We start from the raw sequence: 25,853 nt of genomic DNA, 5'->3' as shown, positions 1-25,853 counted from the left end.
GCTTTAATGCTTGAACCTTCCCAGCAGTGAACCTCTCACGTAGCTCTTACAAACTGGGGTTTAAAATGAGAAAACAGATGCTCGAGGGTAATATAAAAACTAAGGGTAAATACAACTGTGTCTACCAAAAGATGCCTTGGTTCTAAAACTTAGCAAATTAGGAGTCAGTGACACTAGATATACACTAGATATACGTTACTTGCTTATCTGAAGGAACCTGAGAGGAAATAATCCTGTTCAAGGTTTGCCTAGATATACGCCTGCAGTGAGGTCCCATGGGACGGGCGCCAGAGTTGATGCAAATAGTGGTGCTGGACCCTACTTTGGAGTAGTTTATGAACAATAAATAACAATAAATAATACATAATAAATAGTAAAGACTACGTAATAGCAAAGAGGTGCAACATTCATTACACAGTATGCTACAAATGAGGTTAAAAGTGCATATATTCTATTTGTTTTAATTACAGTAAGACAAAACAAGCTCAAATATACCAAGAATCCCTGGAGGGTTTTGTTTTGCAGAAAGGAAAATTTCAGAAAGGTTTAAAATAACAAGAACAGAAATAAAGTTTGGACAAAGCTCTTTCCCCTGTGAGGTGACAAGCTCACGGCTTACCCAGGAGCACACGAGGGAGCACAGCCTTTTCCTTCCCTGCCCTTCATTCGCAATCAGAGTGACGCTCTCACCCTGGCACCTGTCTAAGAGCACACTGCCAAAGCATCATATGAAATGTTAAAACTTAAAACCTCAAAATAAGGTTTATACACACACAATAAAAGCAGCTAAAATACCATTCTCTTGCCAAAACGAACTATAAGCCAACTACTTTGCTACGGTGGACTACTGCCATTAATTTCAGCTACATCGCTTTACACCCGTTTGGGATGTCACCTTTCACTGAAATAACTTGCGCTTCTGGCCATAATTTCCCCTAAATCCTGCACCTAATGGTTCCTGTGGGAAGGTTTTAGGTAGTTTTCCACTCGATACCTTACTGAAATTCTCCCAGTCGCTCTTCAGACCTCCAGTCTATGGGATGATGGAGGAAATGGGGGTGCCTGAGCCACCCCAACAGCCCGGACACCCCAGGGCTGTAGTGCCTCCAGTCTAACACGGGATATTTAAGCAACAGTTTGGAAGTGGCCATAGAGAAACAACAACCGGCTTGTGTCTAAGCCTGCTGAGGTATAGTCGAGGAAGATGGTTATTTCCCATTACAGCCTGCTGAAAAGTGATATCCAGCAACGAGTGATATCGATCAGTAAATATTGAATCAAGACAAAATTCATATTTTTCTTATGATGGCTATTTCTTGGAAATTTACACAAATCTTTTATGCCTGCTGGTGCTTAGACCAGTAAATCTATAATTAAATGATACAGTCAAATGCACAAACTTTTGCAGCCTACCTAAACCAAGAAAATACGGTTTCTTTTTCTTAGTTTTACTCTATTTTCTTTTTTCTGCTCTTGAGTCCAGCCCTGGATTTATCCCCCAGGCAGAACTGCTGTTTGCTCAGCGGGATGAGCTGAGAGAAGAGGACTTTGGAGAGATTTTTAGTTATGCAGGGAAGAATAAAAAAACCCCAAAAACCCAAAAAAAGGAAAATATGCCAATTCTCTAAGTTACATTATTGGTTATATAACCAATCTCTGGTTATATTTATGTTCCTATAAATAGAGAATTGCCCTGAAAGACTGGCCTAAAAAAACAAAAGACAAACGGAGTCAGGACGCGGCGACCGTTGGCGCTTGGGTGGGAGCGGGCGCGGGGGGTGACGGGGCTCAGCACGGAGACGAGGACATCTGGTCGTAGTCGGGGCACTTCAGCAGAGCCGGGTAGTTACTGTTCATCTGCAGGGACGCCTCGCTGGAGATATCCGAAGGGCTGCGTCCCCGCGCCCACGCGTCCGGGTGCAAGAACTGCCCCGAGTAGTCGGAGCAGTTGCTGAGACGGGGACGGTAGAAGCCGGGGTGAGGGCGGTAGATGTCCTCGGCTGTGTATCGCTTCATGAACAGGTAAACTGACATCACCCCGGCGCTCTGCGGGGGAGAGAGACACAGCCTGATGCTCGCCCCACTAACGGCTGCCTTCACCGCCACCACCAAAACACAACGAGAATATAAATTGCTTTTTTTGCTCTTCTGACGATGCACAAGGGCTCCCGAGGACAGTCACTTCACTGCCCCGTGCCCTGGGCCCTGGCAGTAACTAACACGGCACAACCACATCTCCTCCTTCTCTGCATCCATGCTCAGCATCAAATCATGATCAAACGCCCCATCAGCGCTCCAGGCTTGGGGTCTGTCCCCACTGTACGTCTCCCACCATACTATATATTACCTGTCTGCCTTCATAGCCTACCCTGAAACCCTGCCCGAGTCCTCTTTTTGCTCACAGCCTCAATGCCCCCCCGGAGAATGCGATACACTCGTTACAGGGATGTGACAGCTCCCGCGTACCTCCGTGAGAAGGAACGAGATGGCAGAGAAGGCAAACGACCATCCGTATTTGTAATTGAAGAATGTTTCCGAGTCCTTGGTCCTGTTGAGCATCTCGTCGTTAATGCTGGATATGTAGAGGACCAGCCCCACCACCAGAGACAGCCCTGGGGAGAAACCAAGGAGAATGATGGTAGGAAACGCTTCAGGGATGAAGCTGCTAAAGAAGCATCCTCCTTTAAGACCTGACTTGTGGGTGAAAGTGTGAAACTGTGGAAGTGTGCTTGAAATAACTGGGGAAAGAGGCTGCTTTCCTGCTGAGCCGACCCAGGGCACTCCTCTCATTTCACTCAAACCGTGACCTGCTCAAGCACGTCCGCGTGCTCTGGGTAGGAGCTGGCTTCAAAGCTGGGCTGGCACAGCTATTTGTTTAACACTAGCACAACACCATGAATAAAACATTCACTTGTCTCATGTAGAAACATCCCAGCTGAGCAGTTTGAAGTTTCAGATGTCTCCTCCAACCGACATGCCGTAAGAGCCATCCTCTCCCCCAGCACCCCAGCAGCTGCTCCCGCATGGGTGGTGGGTCTTTCCCCCCGCATCTCCTCGCCACTGCCACAAGCAAGTCTTGCACTGGGTGATTCCCCATCCTGCAAAGCCTGAGCAGGCTGCGGGGCCGAGCCAGGAGCCACCACAGCGGGTTAGGAGAGCACCAGCAGCTACGAAAGCAACCGTGCTCCATGCTCAAGGATTTTCAGGAGAAAAGCTGACTAGCAAAACTCACCTGACAGGATGAAGAATATCCCCGAGACGAAGGCGAGGATGGTCCTGTGAGGCCGAACATGGCCGATGTTGCTCAGGATGAAGCCGATGAACATGAAGAAGAGGCTGACCAGAGGGAAGGGGGTGGCAGAGCGGATCATCTCTGGCAGGAGAGGAGCAGAGGACGGTGAGAACAGGTCAATCCTCTGCACACAGCGCGAGAAATGGGCTCGGCTGGGTGGGATGGCTGCAGCCCTGCTGCCCTCTGACCACGTTGTGTCCTTCCTGGCTCCTGGTTAATGTGGGTGCCCCTGCGCCCCTGGCAGGGGTTCCCTTCTTTGCTGAGTAAAGAGGTGACTCTGGCTGTGGAAACATCTGCTAATGTCTGCATTTCTGAGGGTTGCTACGTGGAGCGTTACATAGGAAAAAAACATCGGAAGCTGCATTTTTCTCTAGCTTCGCTGCAAAACTATTTGCTGAACACTGCTATTTATTAAATCAGAAACGACTGCTCGTGAGAGCTGTGACACTCCATCCTTAATTCATCCCACCACGTAATGTGTAAAAATGACTGCTACAGACTAAATACAGCTGCAAATTATGGAGAGGAGACTATAAAGCCAAACACTTCCATAAACATCAGCGCTGAATAGCCAGCGACAGGAAATTGTACAGCTTAGAGCCTCGGTGAGCATCCTGCCGTTAGAGAGGGATATCCCCAAACGCTTAGGAGCATATCGTGCAATTCACATAGTAACAAATGTGGTGCCATCCTTGCGTGGTAGCACCGTCAACGAATTAGGAGCTTCTTCAGCAAGGACACAAAGAGGAATTCCTGGGGGGATCCCCAGTGACCCTTTGGTGCTTTGCAGGACATAAAGAGTCAGACCCCACCGACCCACTTACTCAGGACGTTGACTGTGGATTCAGACGTCAGCTGGATGTTCATGGGCATGACGTATTCGATAGTGAAGCACCGGCCACGCTCTTCACCTGCAGCAGACACAGACCGAGTCACACCTCCAGCATCTTTGTTTATATTTGGTGGGGGAGAGTGGCTTTAAAATTAATTTCAGTGCATGCATAAAAACAATCTTGCTTTTTAGTGCTGCTTCCAGTTAGGGTGTCAGTGTTTGGGGCTGAAGACAGACATCCCTTAACTACCATCTCTCTTGCGCAAAAGGATGCCCTTGTATACAAAAACGTGAAGCCTGAAGCCAGAGAGTTTAAGGTCATCCCAGGGGCGATATCAGAGCTCCTTACTCCCCGACTTTTTCAAAGCAGCAGTTGAAACTTCGTGACATTTCAGATCGGTCACTTTGAGATTCCCATTCCCTTGGGTTTCATTCAACTCCATCACTGCAGCCAAGTCGCTTCATCAAACTTGGCGCAGACGGAGGGAATGGTCCAGCTGACCTGAATCTAAATGTTGCAGGGACACAATGGAAAGTTTTGAGCTGCTGCCCAAGGCACTCTGGCCGTGGCGCTGGGACGGAGCGGGACGGGGGGCAGCGGGGTCTGGCACAGCAGCAGTGAGCGAGCCCAAAGCCTGCGTGCAAAGGCACATCCATCTGAGTATTAAAGCTGGGCACGAGGTGGTGGCATTACTCAGGTTGTGCCTACGTTTGGAAGCAAAGATGGGCACAGCCTCTAAAAAATCCTATTTTCCCCAGCCCTCTCCCATGGTACGACGCTGACAGGCAGCAAATATCACCTTACAGGGGATGTTTTTGGGAGGGGGGCCATACCTGCCAGAAAGCAGACCCTCCAGAGCCCCGAGTGCAGCGACAGTTTGATTTCCGCCGTCTGGTTTTGGGGCTGGACGATGCCCTCCTCCAGGTAGAGCCAGTAGTCGGTGCTGACGGAGATGCCCAGGAGGCCGAGGCCGCAGACGGCGAACACGCTGCTGAGCAGGGTCAGCGCCTTCCTGCCGCAGGCGCTCATGCCCAAAAGCATGGGGGGGGGCCGAGGTGGCGGCGGCGACGGCTGCCGGGAGAGGGTGCACGGCCATCAGCAGAGCCGTCTACCGCTTTTTGGGGGAACGGCTGTGTCAAAGCTTTGCCCTCTGCCCTTAATTGCTTATTTAAGTCGAGCTGAAATAAGCCATTAAAACAATCACAGCGGGCCCTGACAGATGGAGAGTTTGAACCAAATCCCACCCGACTGCTGGCCCAGGGCTCATGGATGTGCTGGGTGCCGGGTGCCGGTGCTGGAGCAGGGCAGGATGGCCAGGAGTAGCTCATCGGCTCCCGTTTTATTTGCTGCAGGTAAATTCCTGCTGCTCCAGCCGAACCCGGAGCTCGTCTCCCCAAGGATGTAGCCGAACCGCAGCATCTGCCATCCTCGGAGCCTTATCTGAGGGCAGCAGCGAGAGCCGTATTGCCTCGGCACAGGAGCCTGTCGAGGCTCACGAACACCACAGTAACGGATCAGCAAAAATACTTTTAGCTGCCAGACCAAAACCCGCTCCTGAGCGGCTCCGCTCCCCGCCCCGTATTGCCATTTTTCCTCTTCCAGGGTAGATTTACCCGCTGGGGGATCAAGATCCCCATTTTGCAAAAACCGTGCTACATTTATGCACGCTGATTGACATCATCAAATGCCTCGAAGCAGAGCAGTGTGATGCAATAGCTTGCCTTCTTTTGCTTTTTATTGTGCTTGCTGGGTCAGAGCTGTCAGTGTCGGCTGAACACAGAGACTGAACTGGTCCCAACCGAGCCTGTGCTGCAGGGGAAAGCAGGGAACTGGGGCCACAGAGCTGGTGAAAAAACTTCCCTTGTCCCCCATGTTGCTTATGGAATGAATAATATTTTTTTTTAAAATTTTTTTTATTATTTTATTTTTGCTAATTTGCAGAAAAGTTAGCAGTTTTCACAGTGCCCTGAAGACTGATTAAATGTCACCAGAAATCAGAGTTCTTGGTGCAGCAGAGAATAAGCGCAATTAATATGGGGGGGGGGAAAAAAGCCACAGAAAGAAAAGATTAGAGGAATAAGAGCAAGAAGGAAAAGATACGCATGAGAGATGGTCTTCTGGGGAGTGGGAGTGAGGCAGATCACACTATTGACTACTTCTCTAAAGGCAGTATGAACCAGAGATAAGTGCCGTGTCACGTATATTTTCCAAGGCACATTTTGCTGTTGTTCAGCACTGCAAACAATAAAGAAAAAAAAAATTTCTGCTAGACAACAAAAGCTACCGAATTTAACACAGTAGCAGTGGGACACATTCTCCTGGGGCTCCCTTTAAAATCGCACAAGGCTCGTTCGCGCTGCGAGGAGTTTCAAGGGACAACAAATGGGAGAGGGCTGGGGGCAGAGCCCGGCGCTCACCCGCTGTGCCCCACTGCCTGGGAAGGAGGGCAGAGCCCTCCGAAACCCACGTTTCATTTGAAACACCTATTCCCAAGATAATGACGGAGAAGCAATAGAGCCGGAGCACGTATGTCAAACATCTCCGCGGGTGTCTGCTGTTGAACCTGCGCAGGAATAGCTCCATCACGCCTGTGCTCGCAGCCGGGGTTTGCTATCGCGGCACGCATTGGTGAACGGGCTCTTGGGAAGAGAGCTCGCCTTGCTGTTATCACTGCGGCAAAGGTGGTGGGATTTAGCGATTAAATCAGGAGACGTGGCTCCTGCCTGGGCCAGGGATGACGGCTTGCTGTTCAGACACGTGTGGCCGGAGAGCAGACCAGAGGACGGCTTTTTTTCTTGCACCTCTGATGTAAATATATTAATACTTGCTTACAGTGACTCTCAGAGATGCCAAGAGTCCTCACAGCTTGCACTTTTACACTCGAAAGCCTCCAAAGATAATGTTCTGCCGTAGCAGAATCCCTCATGATTAATACAAGCAGAGGATGCTGATGGTTATTTGCTGCTGCTGAACCGGGCTCTCTTGGGGAGCTGTGTGCTCCTGCAGTGCCCGTCCCCGGCACATCTATAGCACAAAAGCACAGCACCACGCTCCCCCCCAGCCCGGTCCTGGCCTGATCTTACAGCAAGTTCCATAAAAGGCTGCAGGAACCTTGTAGTTACTGTGGAGTCCAAATAACTGCATTTAGTGAACAGATGCAAGACCCAAGGCTGCACCTCCAGCTCACTGCTCTGGGCAGCAACAAGAGCGAAAAGCTGGGAATGCTGCTGGAAGAGTTGCAAACTCTTGAGTGAAAGAGAGAAAGAGACTTTTATTATTGCATCCTACCCCGAGTCCAAAGCAGACGAGTACATCTTGGTAGGAAGCAGATGTACTTGCACCCTCAAGCGCTGTAACAGCTCTGACAATTCCCTTCCATATGAAATTAAGGATTTGGCTCTTCCTACGTTCACACTGAGCCGTTTCCCAGAAGGTACCGACCTACGGGAAGGGGAATGCTCTCGCTTACAGACAGCCCCAGCAAATGCTCCAGCTCATGCTACAGCAAGCTTTCCACCTTTGGCTTTGCTAACGAGCCTCATTTTTCATGTTCTTATTTAACGTTTCCCTCAGCTCAAGAAAAGCAGGACGTGTTCCCAGGAGGGACACCTCCCTGCTAGGGCTGCGAGGAGCGAGACGCGCAGAGGAGATGCTCAGATTGTTTTTTCCTGGGGAATTAGGAGGCAGCAGCTAAAGAAGAAACTGGTAGCTACAGGGCAGAGAAGCACATCCTGCAAAGGCAGCCCTGCGCTTTGGTAGCCTGAGGACAGCCTTACTGGCAAGGGGTGAGACCGGCACAGAGCTGTAGACATTAGGACATCGCTTTACCCCTTCACTGGATGGGAAGATGCCATTTCTCGTCTCTTTTTAGATCCCATTTGATCCAGCAATATGACCAGGCAAAGCACAGATCCTCTGCCTCATCCGTTCTTCTCCCTAACTCACTCAGAGCCATATTTTCTAGTTGCTGCCTCAAAATGAGCAGCGTTTACTACAGCGTGTCTCATCCCTCTTGGCATTTTGGCGCCAAAATGGTAAAAAAAGAGCTGGAATCTATTCTTGGCTCCTGTATCATCAACAACCCTCCTCCCCGCACATTTTTTGTAATAAGGAGCCAAAAATCAAAGTAGGGAGTATGTAAAGGTCCAGATAAAGCCATTCAGAGGGAAATAGTTAAATATTTCCTGTGATTTGTTGTCTATCAACACCAGGCACTGGAAAATACACCCATTTGGCATCATTTGTATTGGTCATCGGGGTGACGCTAGCAGCAGGGAGAGGGGTCAGGCGTCAGAGTCCTGCCTCTCAATTGCCTCATTTCTTTTCTCTCTCACACTTCAATTTCCATGTAATCACGGATGCATTAGAGAGTGATCCCTATTACTGCCTTGCTGGCACATAGAACCAAGCCCGATGCGGTGGGGGACAGGAGGCAGGGATGGTGCAGAGCAGCCGCTCAGAACAAACCTTCCTCCATGTCCAGCGCCTGGAGAATTAGCAGGGATCCCAAGAGAAAGATTTTTCAAGGACACAAACAGGAGCTGGCTTGATTTTCAGCAAGGATTTAGTTCCCCAGTAACCTTTACCAATTGTGTTATGCTTCTGCAGCTGAAAAGGTGATGCTGTTTGGTTTCCAAAGTAGCTGTATTTTAAATTAAATGAATATAGCCCCCAAGATTTCCAAGAAATAGGACCTTAAAACTGCTCCTGCTCCTTCAATCACACCGTGCCTTCTGGTAGTAGTCCAGGGATTAATAAAGGCAGTCTGCAATATAATCTGCAGTCCTCATAATGAATTTCTTTTTGTCTTGGAGCCACAGCTTCTGATGGGAATTGCACATGGCCCTCGCCGGGACTGACCCCTTCGGAAAATGAAATGAAATGAATATTGGCGTTGTTCCTAACGCAGTTCACCCAGATCTAGGAGTGAGCTGAAGCCCTTACCTATTGCTCCACTGTCACAAAGAAAAAAATAAATTGTCCTGGTCCAGATTTCTGAGCCCACCCCTTCGTGACCTGAGGCCGAGCACCAGCCACGGCTCTGGGCTATGTGGATGGGCTGAGAAAAATAAATATGTTGCTGGTCAACTGCCCAGACAGGATGGGTCATATCAATAAATCACTGCTCCGAGTTCAGCAGAAAACAACGCTCCCTCCTGTCCTGGGTAAAGGTAGAAAGAGCAGGGCCAAGCCAGGCCAAGGAGGCAGCTGTTGATTTTTATGCGGCTAGAGCATCACTTCCAATTTCCTGGCATTTGTGAGGAGGGGAAGCACAGCCAAGGTTACTGGAGCGGATAGGAGGGAAGGCTTTGTTTGTGGAGGGGTGCTGGGAGCCAGGACAAACCTGGTGACCTGCCTCTGCAGTTGTGAAAGCCCGGTCCCTGCTGCAAGCCAAGGGCAGAGGGAAATCAGAGGTTAAGCCATGGACCTGGAGCAGTGGGAGAGGCTGAGCAGAACATAAAGGAGAAGGAATGAAGCCTGGTGGAGGGAGGGGAGGAAACCCACTGAGTGAGTGATCGATGTACAAAGGACATCAGGGACCTGGGTAAGAGCCGGCAAATGCAGGAGAGCGTGAGCCGTGATGGAGCTGAACTGAAAGGACCAGCTCCCACTAAGCTGCAACAAGAAAATTGGGCTGGCTAAAAATAAAGGGCCTTCAAGCAGCACGATCTCTTCCTCAGGACACAACGCAGGCCACGAATGCGGGCAAAAATAAATATGTCAAGGAGAGTGGCTCTTTCAGAACTAAACTTTTCAGAGCCAGCAGCGCTCGGGCAGGCAGGACCGTGCCGGGGGGCTGGCCGAGGCCACCGCTGCACCGTCACCCTCCTTCAGACAGCACAACATCACCCTGGCTCCCTCGTGGGCAAATCCAGAAAAGCCTAACTTGGTCATGAATAACCACAACGGACTAGAAGGGTGGTCACAAAATGGCATAGCAGTTCCCGCTGAGCTTATGGAGCACCCAAAGGTGCTAAAACAGCACGTGCAAGATGCAGCCTGCGTCCAGCTGACTCCAACCGATGCTCTGTCGGTTTGCAGAGGGCTTTACCAGTGTGAGGAACATGCGGTGAGGTGACTTTAGCCACAGCTGGGCATGTGCAGCTTGGCAGAGGAGAGGAAGAGGAGGAGGTGATGTGGGCAGTGCCAGCTACTCCATCTGGGGACCCAGGAGAAACAGCTCCACAAACCTGAGCTGGAAAACTGGGCGATTGGGCAAGATAGTTTTGGGTTTGGAATTACCGCTTGAGAAGGAACACTCCCTCCTGAAGCTTGGAAAAGGCGTACTGCGGGCAGGAGAGAGACCCAGGGCTGCTCTGCTTCCATCTAACAGCTGAAGGAGAGCAGGGATGGCTGCAGAGAACAGCAGTATCTCCTGGGCTGGTACGCTGAGAGGGAACGGCCGAAGGGGACGTGGGTTGGAGCTGGTCCGTAGGGTTCCCAGGGGACCTGTCCTGGGCTGCCGGCACCCGCCACCTCACCTCGTCCATGGGAAGACAGAAATCCGCCAGGCAGCTTTACAGAGCTGCATTAGTGTCATAGAGAAATGCCAGCTTGATTTCTGGGAGAAAAATTATGTATTGGAAAAATTAAGTACAGAAATAAATCTTTTTGATGTGGAGGAGGTTTAGCCTGATATTAAGAAACGAAACAGTCCATCTCATGGCAGGTTGAACAAGCAGTAGCAACTGCGCCTACCAGCAGCCATAAACTTCAAAAGGATCAATACTGGACTTGAAAGCTTCCCCTCGGCTGCGGGCAGCACAGCCAGCCCCGCACGCAGCACTGCCATTCCAGCCGGATGGAAACAGCAGCATCGAATCAATCGAGTGCACTGGGCTCACAGGCTCTCCAGAGAGGGTTTAAAAAAAATAAAAAAATAAAAAGAAGGCTGGTTATGAGTTATTTGAACCTAGACTGAGCCACAGGAATCATAAACCTATTAATTTTTTGCTTGTCATCGGACACAAGGAACAACTGGAAAATAATCGGAAGAAACGATGTGTGACCGCCACACACTGTAATGGTCACCACTAACTAATTTTATGCGTGGAATTACTTGGGATTTTTCTCTTATATTTGACTTTTATAATTTTTCTGAGAAATTCCCCTTTTCCCTAGCACTTCCCATGCTTCATTTCTTGTCCAAGTTATTTTCTTAAGCTTGATCAAAAATCCTTTCATGGCAGTGCAAGAGTGAAGGAGATGCTGTATAGAAAGTACCGTATTTTTCTGCTGAACCCACAGCCTGCTTAGCAAACCCCCAAGGCTGACCCATGGCTGCTCTTCCCTCTCCTTCTTTACCACGCACCAGCCTTTTTGCTGCGGACTGCTCGAAACCTGCCCTTTTTCCCTGGGACAGGTTTGCAAGGATGGTTGTTACTGATTAACTGATCCCACCTTCAGCTCCAGCACTAAACACAAGGAGATCGTGTGATATTCCCAAGGTCAAAGGAGCAACAACTGAGATTTATTTCCCCAGCCCTCTAACCAGAGACTTTCCCTAACCGGCTGCCTCCGCCGTTCCCGCGCCGCCGTGCTTGCCGGGGCGATGGCTCCGCTCCAGCTCATTCACACTAATGGCTTCGGATGATGCCAGCAACTTTCAACAAATAAAATCATTGACCAAACAGCCCCCCCCCAGCCCCGGCTCACACGCTGCTGGCACAGCCTGTGCTCATTCACATGGTCTTTCCGGATCCACAAATATCCCCCCCGCCCAAACCTCTTCTAGAGCACATCCCACCCATGTGTCTCCTTTCTCCTTGGCGTTTAAGGCTCTTACCTCTTTTAACCCCAGCTGAAGCAACGCTTTGGCAAGCGGAAAACCTGCGACGTTGGCTGCGAAGGTGGGAAGCTCAGGTTCTGACAGACCGACTGCGAGGCAAGTGTCACAGCGAGGAGGGTCCTCGACGGATGCTGCGGCTGCTGGGCGGCTCTGGGAGATGCTGGGAGTGGGGTGGCTTCGGCAGCGGGCGGGGGAGAGCTCCTGGGCCGTGGGAGAGGACGCAGCCTCGGCTCTCTGCTTCCAACCGACTCCCACGAAGGATGCACGAGGCAGATGGCAGGCACGGCTCCGCAATCACACGCTGGCAGCTCCTACCCTGCAGTTTTGTAGGAAGGCGTTACACAAATGGCATTTCTCAAGAGGGAAATAGAAGCTAAAGACCTGAGCTTGCAATATTGCCCATGCACCCAAGTTCTCCAGGTTTAAACTATATACATATGCACATTCAAATTTTACCTCACTAACAATAACTGAGCCCTTTCCTTTGCAGAGCCCTTCCCAACACCCTCTCACCCTCTGCATATCAAAGCTGCCATACGATATTCACCTACTTGCAGTGTGTCGAAGAGCTCGCAGTCAGGGATATGAGTCAAACTGCTGGTTTCAATTCCCTACAAAGAGCTACAAAAGCAGAATAAAAGGGGAAATATCTAGCGCTGCAAAGAAATCAGCTGGGGACTCTGCTATAAGCGCTGCAGAAATCTCGTTGCTGTGTGCTGTGCGGAGCGGTGCTTGCCCGTTAACCTCTGCGTGCTGTACATCACAGGTTGTACTTTACATCCTAAATACAGAAACTCCAGTAACCCGACGATCCAGTGACCCTCTTCTGGCTTTGGCGTAGTGCTTCCCTCCGCTCACCTCGGCTGGTGCAGAGGGAGCCGGAGCAAACCCAGCAGCAGGGATAAGGGAGGGCAACGTCATCCCACGGCGTACGCAATGGCTGGAGGAGAGCAGCCGGTTCAGCTGCAGGCACCCGCTTCACACCCGGGCCAAGGCTGGGCTGGTCCAGTGGCACGTTAAATCTTTAGCAGCTGGTTCTCCTTCACTTCCATTTAAGATGGCACAAAGTCCCGCAATGGCCTTGTATATTAAAAAGAGGAGAATAAGCCTCTTCCTTGCACGATGACAGCTTTTCAAGGTCTCTATGTCCTTCCAGCAGCAAGGCAGGTCATAGCATGATTGAAGATCTCAGGCATCTTTTCTGTATGATATTTATGCTGTTTTAAACTGCAGTGGGTATGAATAGAACCCACAAGTGCAGTGTAAGCCCTGCAGGAGCTGTGTATTACAAATGCCAGCCCAGGACATTTCTCTGGGCTATAAACTGTAACTGCTACACGAGGTCTAGGAAAAGCCCCCGCTCCCAGCCCAGGCTTCAGGGGTCGTGGCTGCTCCTGCCAGGCTGCTCCGTGGAGAGGGGCCAACCCCCCTGTTTCCTTCTTTTCCCCTTAATGATCAGTGCATGACTGCTTGAGCTAAATTAAGCATCGCCGGGAGGTAAGAAATAGCATCACGAGCTAATTAAAACTCTTCCGCCTCCCCCATGTCGGTGGCAGGGAGAGGTGAGCCCCGGGTACCTGTGCCGTGGAGGCAGGGCAGCCCGCCGCAGCTCTTCGTTCCCCGCCGCAGCTCTTCTCGCCAGCGCTGGCAGCCGGAGTGTTTTAATGAACACTTTCAGTGTGACAAATGAGAGAAAGCAAGAAATCCCCCCAAGCGCCGTTGGCGTCTCTGAACACCGAAGGCTGCAGACGAGCAGCTCGTCGGGCAGGCTGCACGCGCCGGCCACGGCCGCAGAGACCTCCGTCCCCTCGGCGTGATTAAACACGATTGCTAGCACGAAGCAGACGTCTTGTTAGCCAGGAGATTGCATTCCCCCTTCCCCGCTTAGAAACCAGCTTTACCACAAAGCCTCTGAATGCTGAAATGACGGCATAAAGAAGGCAGAGAAGGGTTGTATCGTCCACACCTCGGGCAAACGTCAAGTGCCATTAACGGCTGCCGTTAAACCATTACCAAACACCACGGCTGTTCCATCTGGCTTTGCGTAAGCAGTTTGGGACACAGGTCCTCAGATGCTGGTGGTGGTGTCTTCGTGCACAAGCTCTCCAGGTCTGACACTGGGCAGCTGCAAAAGTTTGGTCCCATCTTCACACAGGAAAGGTCTTTGCTTTGTAGTTTGCTGGGTTTAATAGTCAGGTTATGCGATGTGAAAGTACAGAATAAGCATTTACACATCATCGGAGATATTAAACTTTCTACTGCTCTGATTTTAGCAAGATTCATTGCCAGTTCCAGGATTTAACTGTAAATGTCCCAGCAGACAGGATAGGAAAAACCATGCAGGGCACGGAGCAGCCTGGCACCAGGCACCGCCAGCGTGACCCGGTCGGAGGACCACGGCTCGGTACCAAGCCCAGCGTGGCCTCGGGAAGACGTTGGCTGCCTGCCCTGCTCGGCACGGGGAAACAGACTCGGTCTCACTCTTCCTCCATCCTTCCCCCAGAGCAGCACCCATTGCCAGGTGAAACTTGGCCTGGCTGTGTGTAGCTGGTCTTTACCTACACCCCTCCCCTATTCACACCGTCCCTTTACACCATCACGTTCCTGCGGCAGCCCCCCAGCAGTACCTCTCCTGCCACCTGTGTGACAGCCTGACCTTTTCTTCTCTGTGCGGTCTGTAAGATATTTTAGAGTAAGAACTGGGGAACGGTTGACGCACATGCTGCTGATGTTGCTTTCCTCTTCAGCCCTCCCCACTCTCCTTCAGTTGTACAGAAAAGGGCAGTTTTGTCCCAATTTCTTTCCTGCCTGTAGCTCACCTTTTCTGTGCTTCAGGAGAGATGTGCCGCTTCCCAAGCAGCAACTCCAGCATCAGAAGGATTTAACACAACTTTCCAAATCACCCGGCTTTTAGGTTGGGTTTGCTGTGTTGCTTCTGGTCGTCTGCAGCTTCCAGGGTCTCCCAAGCATCCAGGAGGGACCATTTTCTGTTGAATATAAAGTCGGTGCAGCTCTGAGCAGCCCCCAAAGAGCCACCACTGGTCAGCCACCACAGCAGCAGGAACCAGGGGAAACTTGACATGAGGGAACCTGGGGATGGCAAGATGTGAGAACAGAGCCCCGGCTTGGGCTGGGTGTTTTGGCATTGCCAAAGGCAAAGGTTTCTGTTCCTGTAGCAAGTGATGGCATCCACCCTCACTCAGGTAAAAGGCAGCAGGAGATGAAGGCAGAGCAGCCACCAGTCCCACCACAGCTTCACCCAGACCCTGCTGCAGTCCTGGGAAGGTGTCTCAGATAAAGGGCTTTGAGTCTCACTTTTAGCTGTGAGACGAGCAGGATGTTCATGGTCTGTCACTCGGTGAGAGCTGATGGAGGATGCTCCAGGATTTCCCGTCCCGCCTTGTGCCAGCACCTGCCGTGTGCCCCCACATCGGTGCCTCTCACCTGGCTCCGGTACAGTCTGCGGTGTCTGACTTGAGCATCACCTCAGTTAGAGTATTTCCCAAATAGTTTAAAAATGTTTCTCCTGTGTTGTATTGTATCTCAGTCCCTGAAGTGCTAATCCCTACAGAGAGCTCAGCTTTTGCTCAGGACATGGCACACAGTGAGTGACTTTGTCCTGGGAAAGGGAGGACTGGAAAACTCTGTCTGCATATGTCTAAGCAATGGTTGGAATGTCTCACCTAGGCTTGGTGTTACGGTATCAACCTCTGTTGCTCAATGTTTAAATAACCAAACCAATACAGAGACTCCCCTCCCATTACACCCAACTTTCAGACTGCTGCAAAAGGGGAGGTTTCTACCCACCATGCTCACAGCTCTGCTGTCCCTGCTGTCCTGCCGGCTGGAGAAGGTGAGGGGGGCACAGATGCCCCTCCGGGACCCCGCTGCAATCCCATGCTCAGGCCACCTCTCCTGACCATAACCCACCACACCTCTCCGAGTGAGCAGAGCGATTTCCCAGCCAGAGCTGCCGCAGAGAAAAGGGACACCTCCTGTAATGTCTCCGGAGCAGAGGCCAGGGCCACGGGGCTGCCCACCGGTAGGGCTTCGAGGGTGAGCCAGGTCCTGCCCTGGCAGACCTGAGCCTCCGCTCCCTGCGGACGGGGACATCACCCGGCCGCACTGGGCAGGCACCGAGTGGGAAAACGCATTATCCGCAAGTTGTCTTGGGTCAGTGGATGCCATCTGCTGTGCTGCTCAAATAACTCCCCCTCAGTGCGGCCGTGAGCACCACTCTGACAAGGTTTTTCACTGATGAGCAACGATACCTCCTTCATAATAAAGGAAAAGCTGCAAGTCCCATCCTCCAAAGTGACCAGACACAAACCCCACTCATGGGTAAGAGCCCATCTTCCGAGCCTGACAGTGCGTCAGTGTGGTCTTTTCACAAATTCTGGTTTCCCAATAAATATTTTACTATAAATGTCAGATGTTTGTGACTACACAGTGATAAAATCAGTGTGACTTTGATTCTAAATTCCCTTTCTATCGCACACCTAGAACCCAAACCCCCTTTAATTTCAGTGAGATTAAGACTCCCAGGTAACTTTTGACCTAGACTCCATCATCTAGTGATTTTAAAAATGCTTAAAACCAGGGCTTTAAATCTTCCCAGCTGATTTATGAAAAGCTCCCGGCACTCGCTCCAGCTGCACACGCGCAGCTCACAGCTTGCCGATACTGTAGAAGCCTCTGCGGGGTTGTGCATTATTTCCCCTTCGTATTTTATATTCCCTTCCCTCTCCCTAAATGAAGCTGAAGCTGCAAATGCTGCGGTATGGATGCTGCCAGGTGGGGATTCATTCAGCTCAATGAATATATTCAACAGCTACAATAATACAGCAAGGGATTGGAGAAAAGAACACACAGAAGCATTTCTGTCCCCCAGACGCCACGCGGAGCAGCCGCACGGCAGCCCAGGGGAAGGCGCGGTGGCAGCGGGACGGGCTGCTGAGGCTCTCCTGCCATTTGGCTTTTTCCATAGGTCACGATGCGACAGACTGAAATGGTGCCCCTAAAATCCAGCAGCAGATGAGCCTCTGAAGGGAGCCCAAAGCACGGCGCTTGTGAAAGCTGCCTGCCCGGGTCACTCCATCAGCACCCACTGCTACTGCACAAAACTCAGCGGAAATACTCCTTTTTAGCTGAAATATTCCTTTTCGGCATTCTTGCTGATGTAATGCTATTTTCAGTGAATGCGACGCCCTTGCTGCCCTTCCCAAAGGCTCACCTGCACCATGCCAGCCACCTACCAGCTCCGGCGAGGCCTCTTCTTCGTTGCCCTTTCCCCCACGAAGGTTTGGGGGGTGCAAGGGACACGAGGATGGTGGCGGGGACAGTGGTGCTGCAGGTCAGACCCGCTCTCCGGACACCACCGAGGAGTCTCCCGCTGCTTCGTGCCTGGAAGAACCAACCCTAAAAGCTGCAAAAAGCATCACGCATCAGGGGCTGATGAAGTTTTACAAAATGCCAAGCAATTAATCAACAGCCGAACGGCATGTCAGAAACCCTCTCTGTTCGCTGCCGTGGTGGCTGAAATACCATATTTCATGTTCCACCACCTTTCACTGGCTATGAATAAGTAGTGTGTGGAGAAGTGAAGACAGGCTCCATGTCCCCATTTGCCTGTTCATATGGTAACACATGATCCAGCAGGTTTTTTTTTTTTTTTCCTCTCCACTTAACAACCAGGTCAGGTTTTTCTCAGATAGCCTCACTTGAATTCACACTCCCCTCTCCAAGGGGTTTACTACACTGAAAAACATTGGCAGTCCCTGCCTTCCAGCAGCTTTTATATTCCCTGTGAAAAACACTCTTCCTTTCCTCAGCTCAACGTTCAACAGTCCCCCGTGAAGGCAGGGATGCTCACGGTGCCCGAGAGACGGCCTCCGTGCCTCTGATCGGTCTGGGGGCGAAGCAGCCCTGGGACGAAGAGCCGGGCGTTACGGGCTCCCCATGTGCTCAGCCCACCCTGGGCGTTCGGTCGGGGCTCCGGCAAACCCCAACTCCCGCGGCCGGAGCGGAGACGGGGCCAGCGGGCCGGGCACGCAAACCGCCGGGGCCGGGGGACCGGGGGGGCAGGGGTAGGGGGGCCGGGGGGGGGGGGGGCAGGGGCACGGCTCCCCAGGTCCGGCCGTGGCTGCAGGGCGCCCGGCGGTGCCGCGGGCAGCTGGGGCCAGGCTGAGGACGCGGCTCCGCGCACCGGTTCCCCCCGGGGCCGGGTGGAGGCGGCTGCCCGGGGCGGTGCCCCCCGCTCCCCCCCCCGCCCGTCCCGAGGAGGTACCGAGGGCAGGGCCGGCCCCGACTCCAAGGCGGGTATGGAAAATATAGAAATAGATGCCCTAAACCCTGCCGCTCCGCACCCAGGCGGCACCTCCCAGACACCCCACCGCCCCCGCCCGGGCTTTAAACTTTCAGGTTTTTACATCCAAATCGGACCCCCCACACACACCAAGAAGCCACTTCCCGGACTGTGTTCCCCCCATTCCCGGGGGCAGCCCGGCCCGGCCACGGGAAGGGACCCCAGCCTCCCCCGCCCCGGTCCCCAGCACTCACCGGCCCCGCGGGCGCGGCTCCGCGGCGGGACGCGACCGTCGGCCTCGGGGATGCTCCGTGCCGGGGAGGGCCGGGAGAGCCCGGGGAGGAGAGGGCATCACATGGCGCCGGCGGGGACAGCCCACCTCTCCTTCCCTCCCTCCATACCCCCTCTCCCTCCCTCCCTTCATCCCTCCTTCCCTTTCTCCATCCTCTCCTTCCCTCCCCCTTCCCTCCCTCTTTCTCCATCCACCCCTCCTTCCTCCTTCCCTGCCCACCTCACTTCTCTCTGTCCCTCCTTTCCCCATTCCTCCCTCCCCTTTCACCCTTTCCCTTTCTTCTCCCACTTTCCCTTTATTCCTCCCTCTTTTCCTCTGGTCCCCTTCTTTCCCTTCTCCCCTCTTCCCTCCATCTGTCCCCAGTCCCTCAGCTGCAGCTGGTGGCTCCAGTTCACCACCGGAGCAGGGGTGGAAGCCAGCACTGCCCCTGCCCCTCTGTGCATCCTCCCTTCCACACCCCCCCAGCCCCTCTGCACCCCCCACCTGGAAAACCAGACCCGCTCTGGGGTGGGACTGGCTGGGGCAGCAGCGCTGGGTGGGCTGCGCTGCCCAGGACACGACTCGTTTGGGAGCTGGGCGAGGAAGAACTGGCTCTGGCCACCAGTGTCGAACAAAGCCACATCTAAGGACACAGCAGACAATGAGGAGGATCGGAGGGCAGCACGCCAGTCTGCTGGAGAAAGCCAACTTGGCGGGATTCGGACCAGGGCAGGGAGAAAGCCAGGGCTAAAGGAGAGAGGGACACGGGGGCAGATGCTGTGGGCTCTAAAAACTACCGCCAGACTGAGTGATTCAGCCAAAACACATAGAAAAATTAGTGGCAGAGCCAAGAATAAGGACGCCACTCCATCAGGGTGTCCAGCAATGGGACACTTCCTTGGATACAGCAGGAAGGACAAGTAAAGGGTCACACACCATGCGGGTAACTCCTGCCCCATGAGCTGCCAGCCCAGGCAGCAGGGCTGAGGGCAGCTCACGGCCATCTTACAGTGCTTGAAATTCGGATTTGTACAGCAATTTCTGCAGCAAGAGTTTATTCTGCACAAGGGCTTTGCACGTGCCGTGGTCGCTCCTCCAGCCGGGTCCCTGCAGCAATGAGCCGGGCGGTGACAGCAGCGGTGCGGGACAGCAGGGTGGCTCCAGGGAAAGCACTGCTGAGGTGTCCCAGCAGGAAAACAACAAAAGCAATTTATTAATTACAAGTCTAATAAATTCAGTCTCTAATAAGTACCGGGTCACAGTTTCTGCACAGCTTTACTCATGCATTGTTCTTACCTCAACAGTTCCCAGTGCTCTGCCTGAAACGTGCCACATCTCTGCCCGAGACATCCTCAGTTAGCAAAACAGGAATATCTTAAATAGAATAATTCAAAATAAAGTGAGATATGAGATGCAGAGGAGGTGTTGGTTAGATGGCTTGTTTGAAGTCAATGGAACCGTGTGCTCTGGCTTGTTGAGCTCTGTTGTGATTTATAGAAATAATAGAAGCTGATGCAGATGTGTAAGTTTTGATTTCTCTAACCAGAACATGGTGGAGCCTAATACAGTGAAACCCCAGTGAGACACAGGCTGGTGGAAACCTGCCTCCCAGCTGGCAGCCAGAGCATACTGGTTATTTGTCTTTGTGGAACTGCACCTTGGCATACGTTCTTTTGCACAAAATGACAGTGATACTTACATTATAGCGAATTCTGCGTGTTTTTCCGGGCTCACCTGTCAGACCCCTAAGGAAGAACTGGCCGGCGTTGCAAAGATGCATCTTTCAGTGCATCCTTCCTTGCAGCTAGAGCTCTCAGAACAACCCCCAAAGGTATTTAGTACCTCTCAAACACCTTTCATGAAGAAGAACTGAAGGCAGCAAGTCCAGCGGGGGATGGACAGTAAGGAAAGAGCAGGGATTCAGTCAGCAGGATGGATTCTGCACTGGAAAAAGGTGGTGGAAGAGGTGATGCTCTCCAGGACCTCCAGCCCCAGGGAGGAGGAGGTTTCCCTGGGGTGGAGCTAATCAGCAGGGAATTACCAATAAAGTCAAAAAGCTACAAGAGGCAGGTTAGACCGGGATGTTCATCATGTTCTGTCAGGGTATGTTATTTTAATACAGTAATTGGTTGTTCATAATTTTTCTTTTCTCTATGTTGTTAAAAAACCCCCACAAAACCAAGCAGACCATCATTTTTCTCCAGACAGGCAATCTGCTGTATGAGCTGCCTGGGCACTGTGCAGGATTGTTTGAATACAGCAGGAATAAAGGCTGCAGCACGCACAGCCAGTGACATAATTAACCACTACAGTGTAAGAGCCCCCCAGCAGCCATGCATAGAATCAATCAGAAATACACATTTTGGGCTTCAGTCTCTTTTTTTTTTTTTTTCCCTCCCCTCTGCTTCAATGCAAATGTACTTAGGCTAAAACACTCGGATGGATTTTCCATTGCTGCTTGTCTCATACAACTTCTGCCACGGCAAAGCGCGTGCACGATGCCAGCACTCACACCAGCAGCGTTTCCCACCCGGGGCCAGGCTGCGGGAGGGCACCGGCGATGCTGCCCCAAAACCCCGTGCAGCCCCAGAAGCAGCACTAAGCTCTCCGTAATTCCTTCCCCGTAGCCCCTATCTCCCTGCTAATGGCAAAAGATGGTGAAGATGAAGCAGAAACCTCTTCTGCTGCTCAGGAGCTTGACACGGCTGTCCCAGGCAGGACAATTAGCGCTTTATGTCTTCTCAGCATCCTCCAAAACTTGGGGCAGGACTTTGCCAAACCCTGTGACCGCTGGTTTTGTGTTTTGTTTGATGTAACATTATCTGGTGCCATCTCAGCATTTGCAGAGCAGCATCACTTTGACCTCCCCACTTTTTCCTATTTGCTGCTGAGCTCTCTCCTCCCCGAGAGGGAGGGTTCTCCGCTATGGCCACACGTGGGGCGAGTGATGCCAGGTGGGATCTTGCACATCACAGGATGTTGTTCAGCTGTGCCAGGCTTTGCAGGGCTGGAGCTTGACCCAGCCAGAGCAGCTCTCCCAACCCTCGTGCTGGTGGAGCAGCCTTTCATACCATGCTCAAAACGAGTCTGGAAGCATGAAACTCCGTGGACACCTGAGATGGCAGCTCTTAGAGTGTACCCAAGGTCAAATCTTATTAGTGAGGAGGGATTTAAGCTCCATTAATGGCCCAGACCAGAAGCACTTCTTTGCAGCCGCTCTCCCTGGGCTGTCAGCGATGCAGCAGGGTGCTGAGGGCCCGTCTCCTTTTAGCTGCAAGTGTTTAATTCCTGCAGGTGACATCTGCAGGGAACCTTTTCCCTGGTCTTTTCCTTTCCAACAGAAGTCACCTTGAAGGCACTCAGGACATCATACAATAAAAGGTCTGGTCCTGTCAACCTGGGCCACGAACCGATAGCCTCAGGTTTGCCTCGCCTCCTGCGCCCCCTAATTTCCTGAATTATTCAGACAGCAAAAATCTGCCCAGCAAACAGGCTGGGACGAGCCGCGCCGCCGGCAGCCGCCCCTCGAGCTCACGTGTGGCTCTGGTCCGGTGTCGGACAGCAAGTTCCGCCCAGCTTGAATTGAATACCAGGCTGTAAGAAGTGTTTTGGGCACAGAAAGGGAAAGTCTGCACCAGCCAGAATTTGCAGTGTTTGCCCAGGGAAAGAGGAGGGAGAGCAGGTAGATGCAACAAACTGGCGGCGCGATGCTGAAGCTGCTGTGACTTGTGTGGGAGGTGACGGATGCTCTGCGCCAGCTGCCTCAGCGCTTGCTATTTTTTGTCCTTTCGTGGGCAGCACGGCCGGGGAGAGGCATGGGGAGACACGGGAGCATGGCAGGGATGCACAGCAGCCCCAGCGCAACCCTGGGGGAACCCGCTGCCGCCCCCGTGCAGCTTCCACAGGTTGGGAACGACTTGCTAGAGCGGCTTTTGAGATTTTCTCTTTCCACGAGAGGGTGTTTGTAGGACAGATTTGGCACTGGCTAACAAAACTGCCATCAGCAGCCTGGGTTTGGGATCCACAGCTGTGGCACCCATGGCTTCTGTGCGAGCAGGATGCGACCTCGGGATGGGCTGCTCCAGCCGGGTCCCGTTACGTGCGGGAGTCAGCACACGCTTGTACAACGTCTGCTCCTTATCCCAGCAGAAGCATTATTATTTTTTTAGTTTTCAAATGCTGAAAATTAGGAAAAGAGAGAAAACTCATGGCACCAAAGAACACCAGCCGCTCTCCCCTCTCCGGGGAAGGTTTTTACATCCCTCTTGGGCCATGACTAAATTAGAAGAATTAACTCCTGTGGGCTGTTGGAGCTGAAGCTCCGTTTGCTGTTTCTCCCGCACATTCCTCTGCCTGGAGCCGCTGCTCGGGAGGAGCACAAGGAGAGGTGCAACATTATTTTTATCTCTGCACCCACATGCTGTGTGAAAGCTTAAAAAAAAAAAAGAAAGCCCAGAGCCTTTCTCAGCCAGCCTCCCCGAGAGGCTCTGACTCACGGAATAACAAAGGTGCATGTGCGAACGGAAGTTATACACTTTATTTAAAACAAAACACCCTCTGTAATCATGTGAGTCCAACCTGAGCTAATAAAAGCCGAGGATGTGCCAGTTCAGGAGTTTTGCTCCAGCAGCTCGGCCAGGTGCATCCTTTAGCCCCCACGGTGGCCCAGCCTGCGCGGCTCCTGTGTCCCCCACGCCCGAGGGAAGGAGGTTGGAAAGGGCATGAAGTGCCCCCGTCCCACCGCTTCAGCAGCGCCCTTCGAGGAAGAAAATGCTGGAAGAGACGCTGGCAGTAAATTTGCTCTCATTATTGGTGTTTTCTGTGAACCCTCTGCAAAAGGAGCGGAGGTACCAGCACGCACCCCCTTTCGTGTCTGGTCCCTGGGGCTGGGACCTGTCCAGGTCGGAGCCATCCAGGCTGGCTGGAAAACAGGCTGCTTGCAGGATGAGGGATGACTCTGGCCACAGCAATCAGATTTAAAAGGTCATGTTTTGGAAAGCAGTTTAGATGACATTAATTATTAAAGCCTCATAACGCTTGTATTAAGGGTAATAGTTTTCCATGTGATTTATATAGCACTGAAATTCATTACCAATCTTTTAATGATGTTAGGGTCAATCAGGCACAAGGATGCTAAATGACTTATCCCAAAAGGACCAGGAACTGATCCAATGAGTTTTGGGATGCTCTCATCGCTGGCTTGCGCTCTGTCCCTCCTTCTGCCCTTGCACTCCTTGCTGGTTTTTATAACAATTTCTGATGGATTTTTCCTGAAATCACACCTAATCAGTGTCGCAGACATGAGACTTGTAGGAAAAGCAAATGAATCTTGTTAAGAGTGTTTCTGGAGGTGTCACTGAAAATGTTGAAGCTTTAATGAAGTTTTATAAGGATTGTGGCAGAGTGTTTTATATGGAGTCAGAAGTGTCCCTGTTATGGGCGCTGAGTTTTATTAAGTGCTCTGAACAGAGGAGCAAGATAAGGAGGGATGGATTAAGTCCCCAGGGCTGAAACAAAAATAACACAGATGTGGACCGAACACTGGTTTGTAGCCCCAGAAACAACTGGTTTGTGTGCAGGCTGCCCAGGTACCTGTGCCTCCTGAAGCTGGATGCAAGCAGCAAGCAGAGAATAAGCCCAGCTTTGCTGAAAGGCCAGTCCCGGAAAACCAGGCTTTACCGGGCAAACCCAGCAGCTGAAATGCTCCTACAATCCGAGTGTCCCGAACATCCCCACTCACCTGGGTCTGGGGGCAGCTTTGTAACACTCACGTGCTCGTACGAGCAGGATGTACGTGAATGAGGACAAAGCCGTCGGTCTGGTAGGGACGAGGAGCATCGCAACCCCCCCCCGGGCAGCTCTGTATCACTGCGGGGCAGCACTGGTGAAATAGTTTTCATTAAACTGATGCAGGAAACATCAGTATGTGTACACAGCCTTCCAAACCCCAGCTCCTTTCAAAACCAGTTTTAACGGGAAGTGTGCAGTAGCCCAAATACTCACCAGTGATTCCAGCCCGTGCAGCCCGTGCTCCTGAGAGGCAGAGTCAGGCCCCTCATCGCGTCTGCTGCAACACCCAGCCACGTGGGCCAAACACTTGCCGTGACATTAAAGGCCCCTCCACCAGCCCGGCAAACGGTCACGCTGCCGTTGCCGTTGTGGGGCAGCTGCCTTTCTTTCGCTCCCAGCTGATGGTGAGGGGCGTGAGCCCTCCGAGGAAAGAGAAGTCCATTCCCAGCATGTGAATCACACGCTCTGCTGCGGCGGACAAAGGGATGGGTGATTTTGCCAACCTCGTTGGGTGAGAATAAGATTTAAAACACTTCTAAGCAAACTTCCATTGCGGTTTTTTTTTTTTTTTTTTTTTTTTTTCCCTCACTCAGGTATTGTGCTTCAAATTGGTTTTGGAATTTCACCCCCTCCTTCGTCAGATTGTGCAACACCATCTCCTGAGGTGGGACGTCGGGCGCTGACTCAGGGACCAGTAATGAACGCTGGAGGTGGCAGCTGGTGTCTGACACCGTCACCCTGGCAGCAAATGCGGCAAGTCCCTTGAGAAGGAGACAGCACTGACTCATTTCCCATGACATCTGCCTTATTTCATGCTCCTCCTTTGGGAAAAGCAGAAAAAAAAAAAGGGAAAAAAAAACCCAAAAAGCAAAAAAAAGAGAAACCCTTGCAGGTGACTTGGTGGGTCCAGGCTTGCCACCAGCTGTTCTCCTGGTCAGATCCCCATTTCTTCAGGTCTAGTATCATTTTAGGAACGTGACAAGTGACGGACACAGTTAGGGAAAACATCCCTTTGAGGACAACCCATCCACATGTGGCAAGAGCTTTCCTTCTTTGGGCCCCTCATTGATTTGTCTTTGCTTTACCATCGCTCCAGCCTTTACCATGGCATGGGGCTGACTTGGGTTTTTTTTCGGCCAAGCAGCCAAGGTTGCCTTTGCTGAAGCAGGTAGGATTATAATTACCTTGTGTTAATTAAGGCAGTCATCATTTTAGCTACCCTAGTAGCTCTCAGAGGAGATGGTTATATTTGCAACTCACATGCCAGGTTTGTAAAAATATTCTGAGATTTCTAAGTCAAATACCCAAATCTCTGAAGAGGAGTTGGGGCTGGGAGAGGGAGGACGTGCCTTCGGCTGGGGATGGTGGCCATGAGTAATTGCTGTAATTTATCGAGCGCTGAGTGCTGGAAGCGTTCCCGACGGAGATGGTCTCGTGTACAGCTGGCACGGAGAGATTCAGCCTCTCCTGCAGAAGCCTTTAACTCTTAATTTTCCCAAGGACCACCAGCCTAATCTTGCCTGCTTAGAAAAAGTCAAACAAAAATGCACAGTTTGTACAAATTCCCTCCCTTT

The 25,853-nt window shown here is 51.9% G+C and overlaps 1 protein-coding gene across 1 annotated transcript; it reads right to left on the bottom strand.

The window, feature by feature from the left end:
• Positions 1 to 429: 429 nt before the first annotated feature.
• Positions 430 to 18,590, bottom strand: CACNG5 (calcium voltage-gated channel auxiliary subunit gamma 5). Its single transcript, XM_075770618.1, has 9 exons — positions 18,473 to 18,590; positions 17,170 to 17,339; positions 14,734 to 14,901; positions 11,912 to 12,230; positions 4,959 to 5,196; positions 4,117 to 4,203; positions 3,233 to 3,373; positions 2,467 to 2,612; positions 430 to 2,046 (listed from the first exon to the last, which is right to left on the bottom strand). Exons 5-9 carry the CDS (start codon positions 5,164 to 5,166, stop codon positions 1,789 to 1,791), a joined length of 840 nt encoding a protein of 279 aa, XP_075626733.1. The 5' UTR covers positions 5,167 to 5,196; positions 11,912 to 12,230; positions 14,734 to 14,901; positions 17,170 to 17,339; positions 18,473 to 18,590; the 3' UTR covers positions 430 to 1,788.
• Between the last annotated feature and the right edge of the window lie 7,263 nt (positions 18,591 to 25,853).

This window comes from Balearica regulorum, chromosome 18 (genome assembly GCF_011004875.1).
Source record: "Balearica regulorum gibbericeps isolate bBalReg1 chromosome 18, bBalReg1.pri, whole genome shotgun sequence".
In the NCBI taxonomy this organism is placed as follows: domain Eukaryota; kingdom Metazoa; phylum Chordata; class Aves; order Gruiformes; family Gruidae; genus Balearica; species Balearica regulorum.
This window is presented reverse-complemented; position numbering and strand designations above follow the sequence as displayed.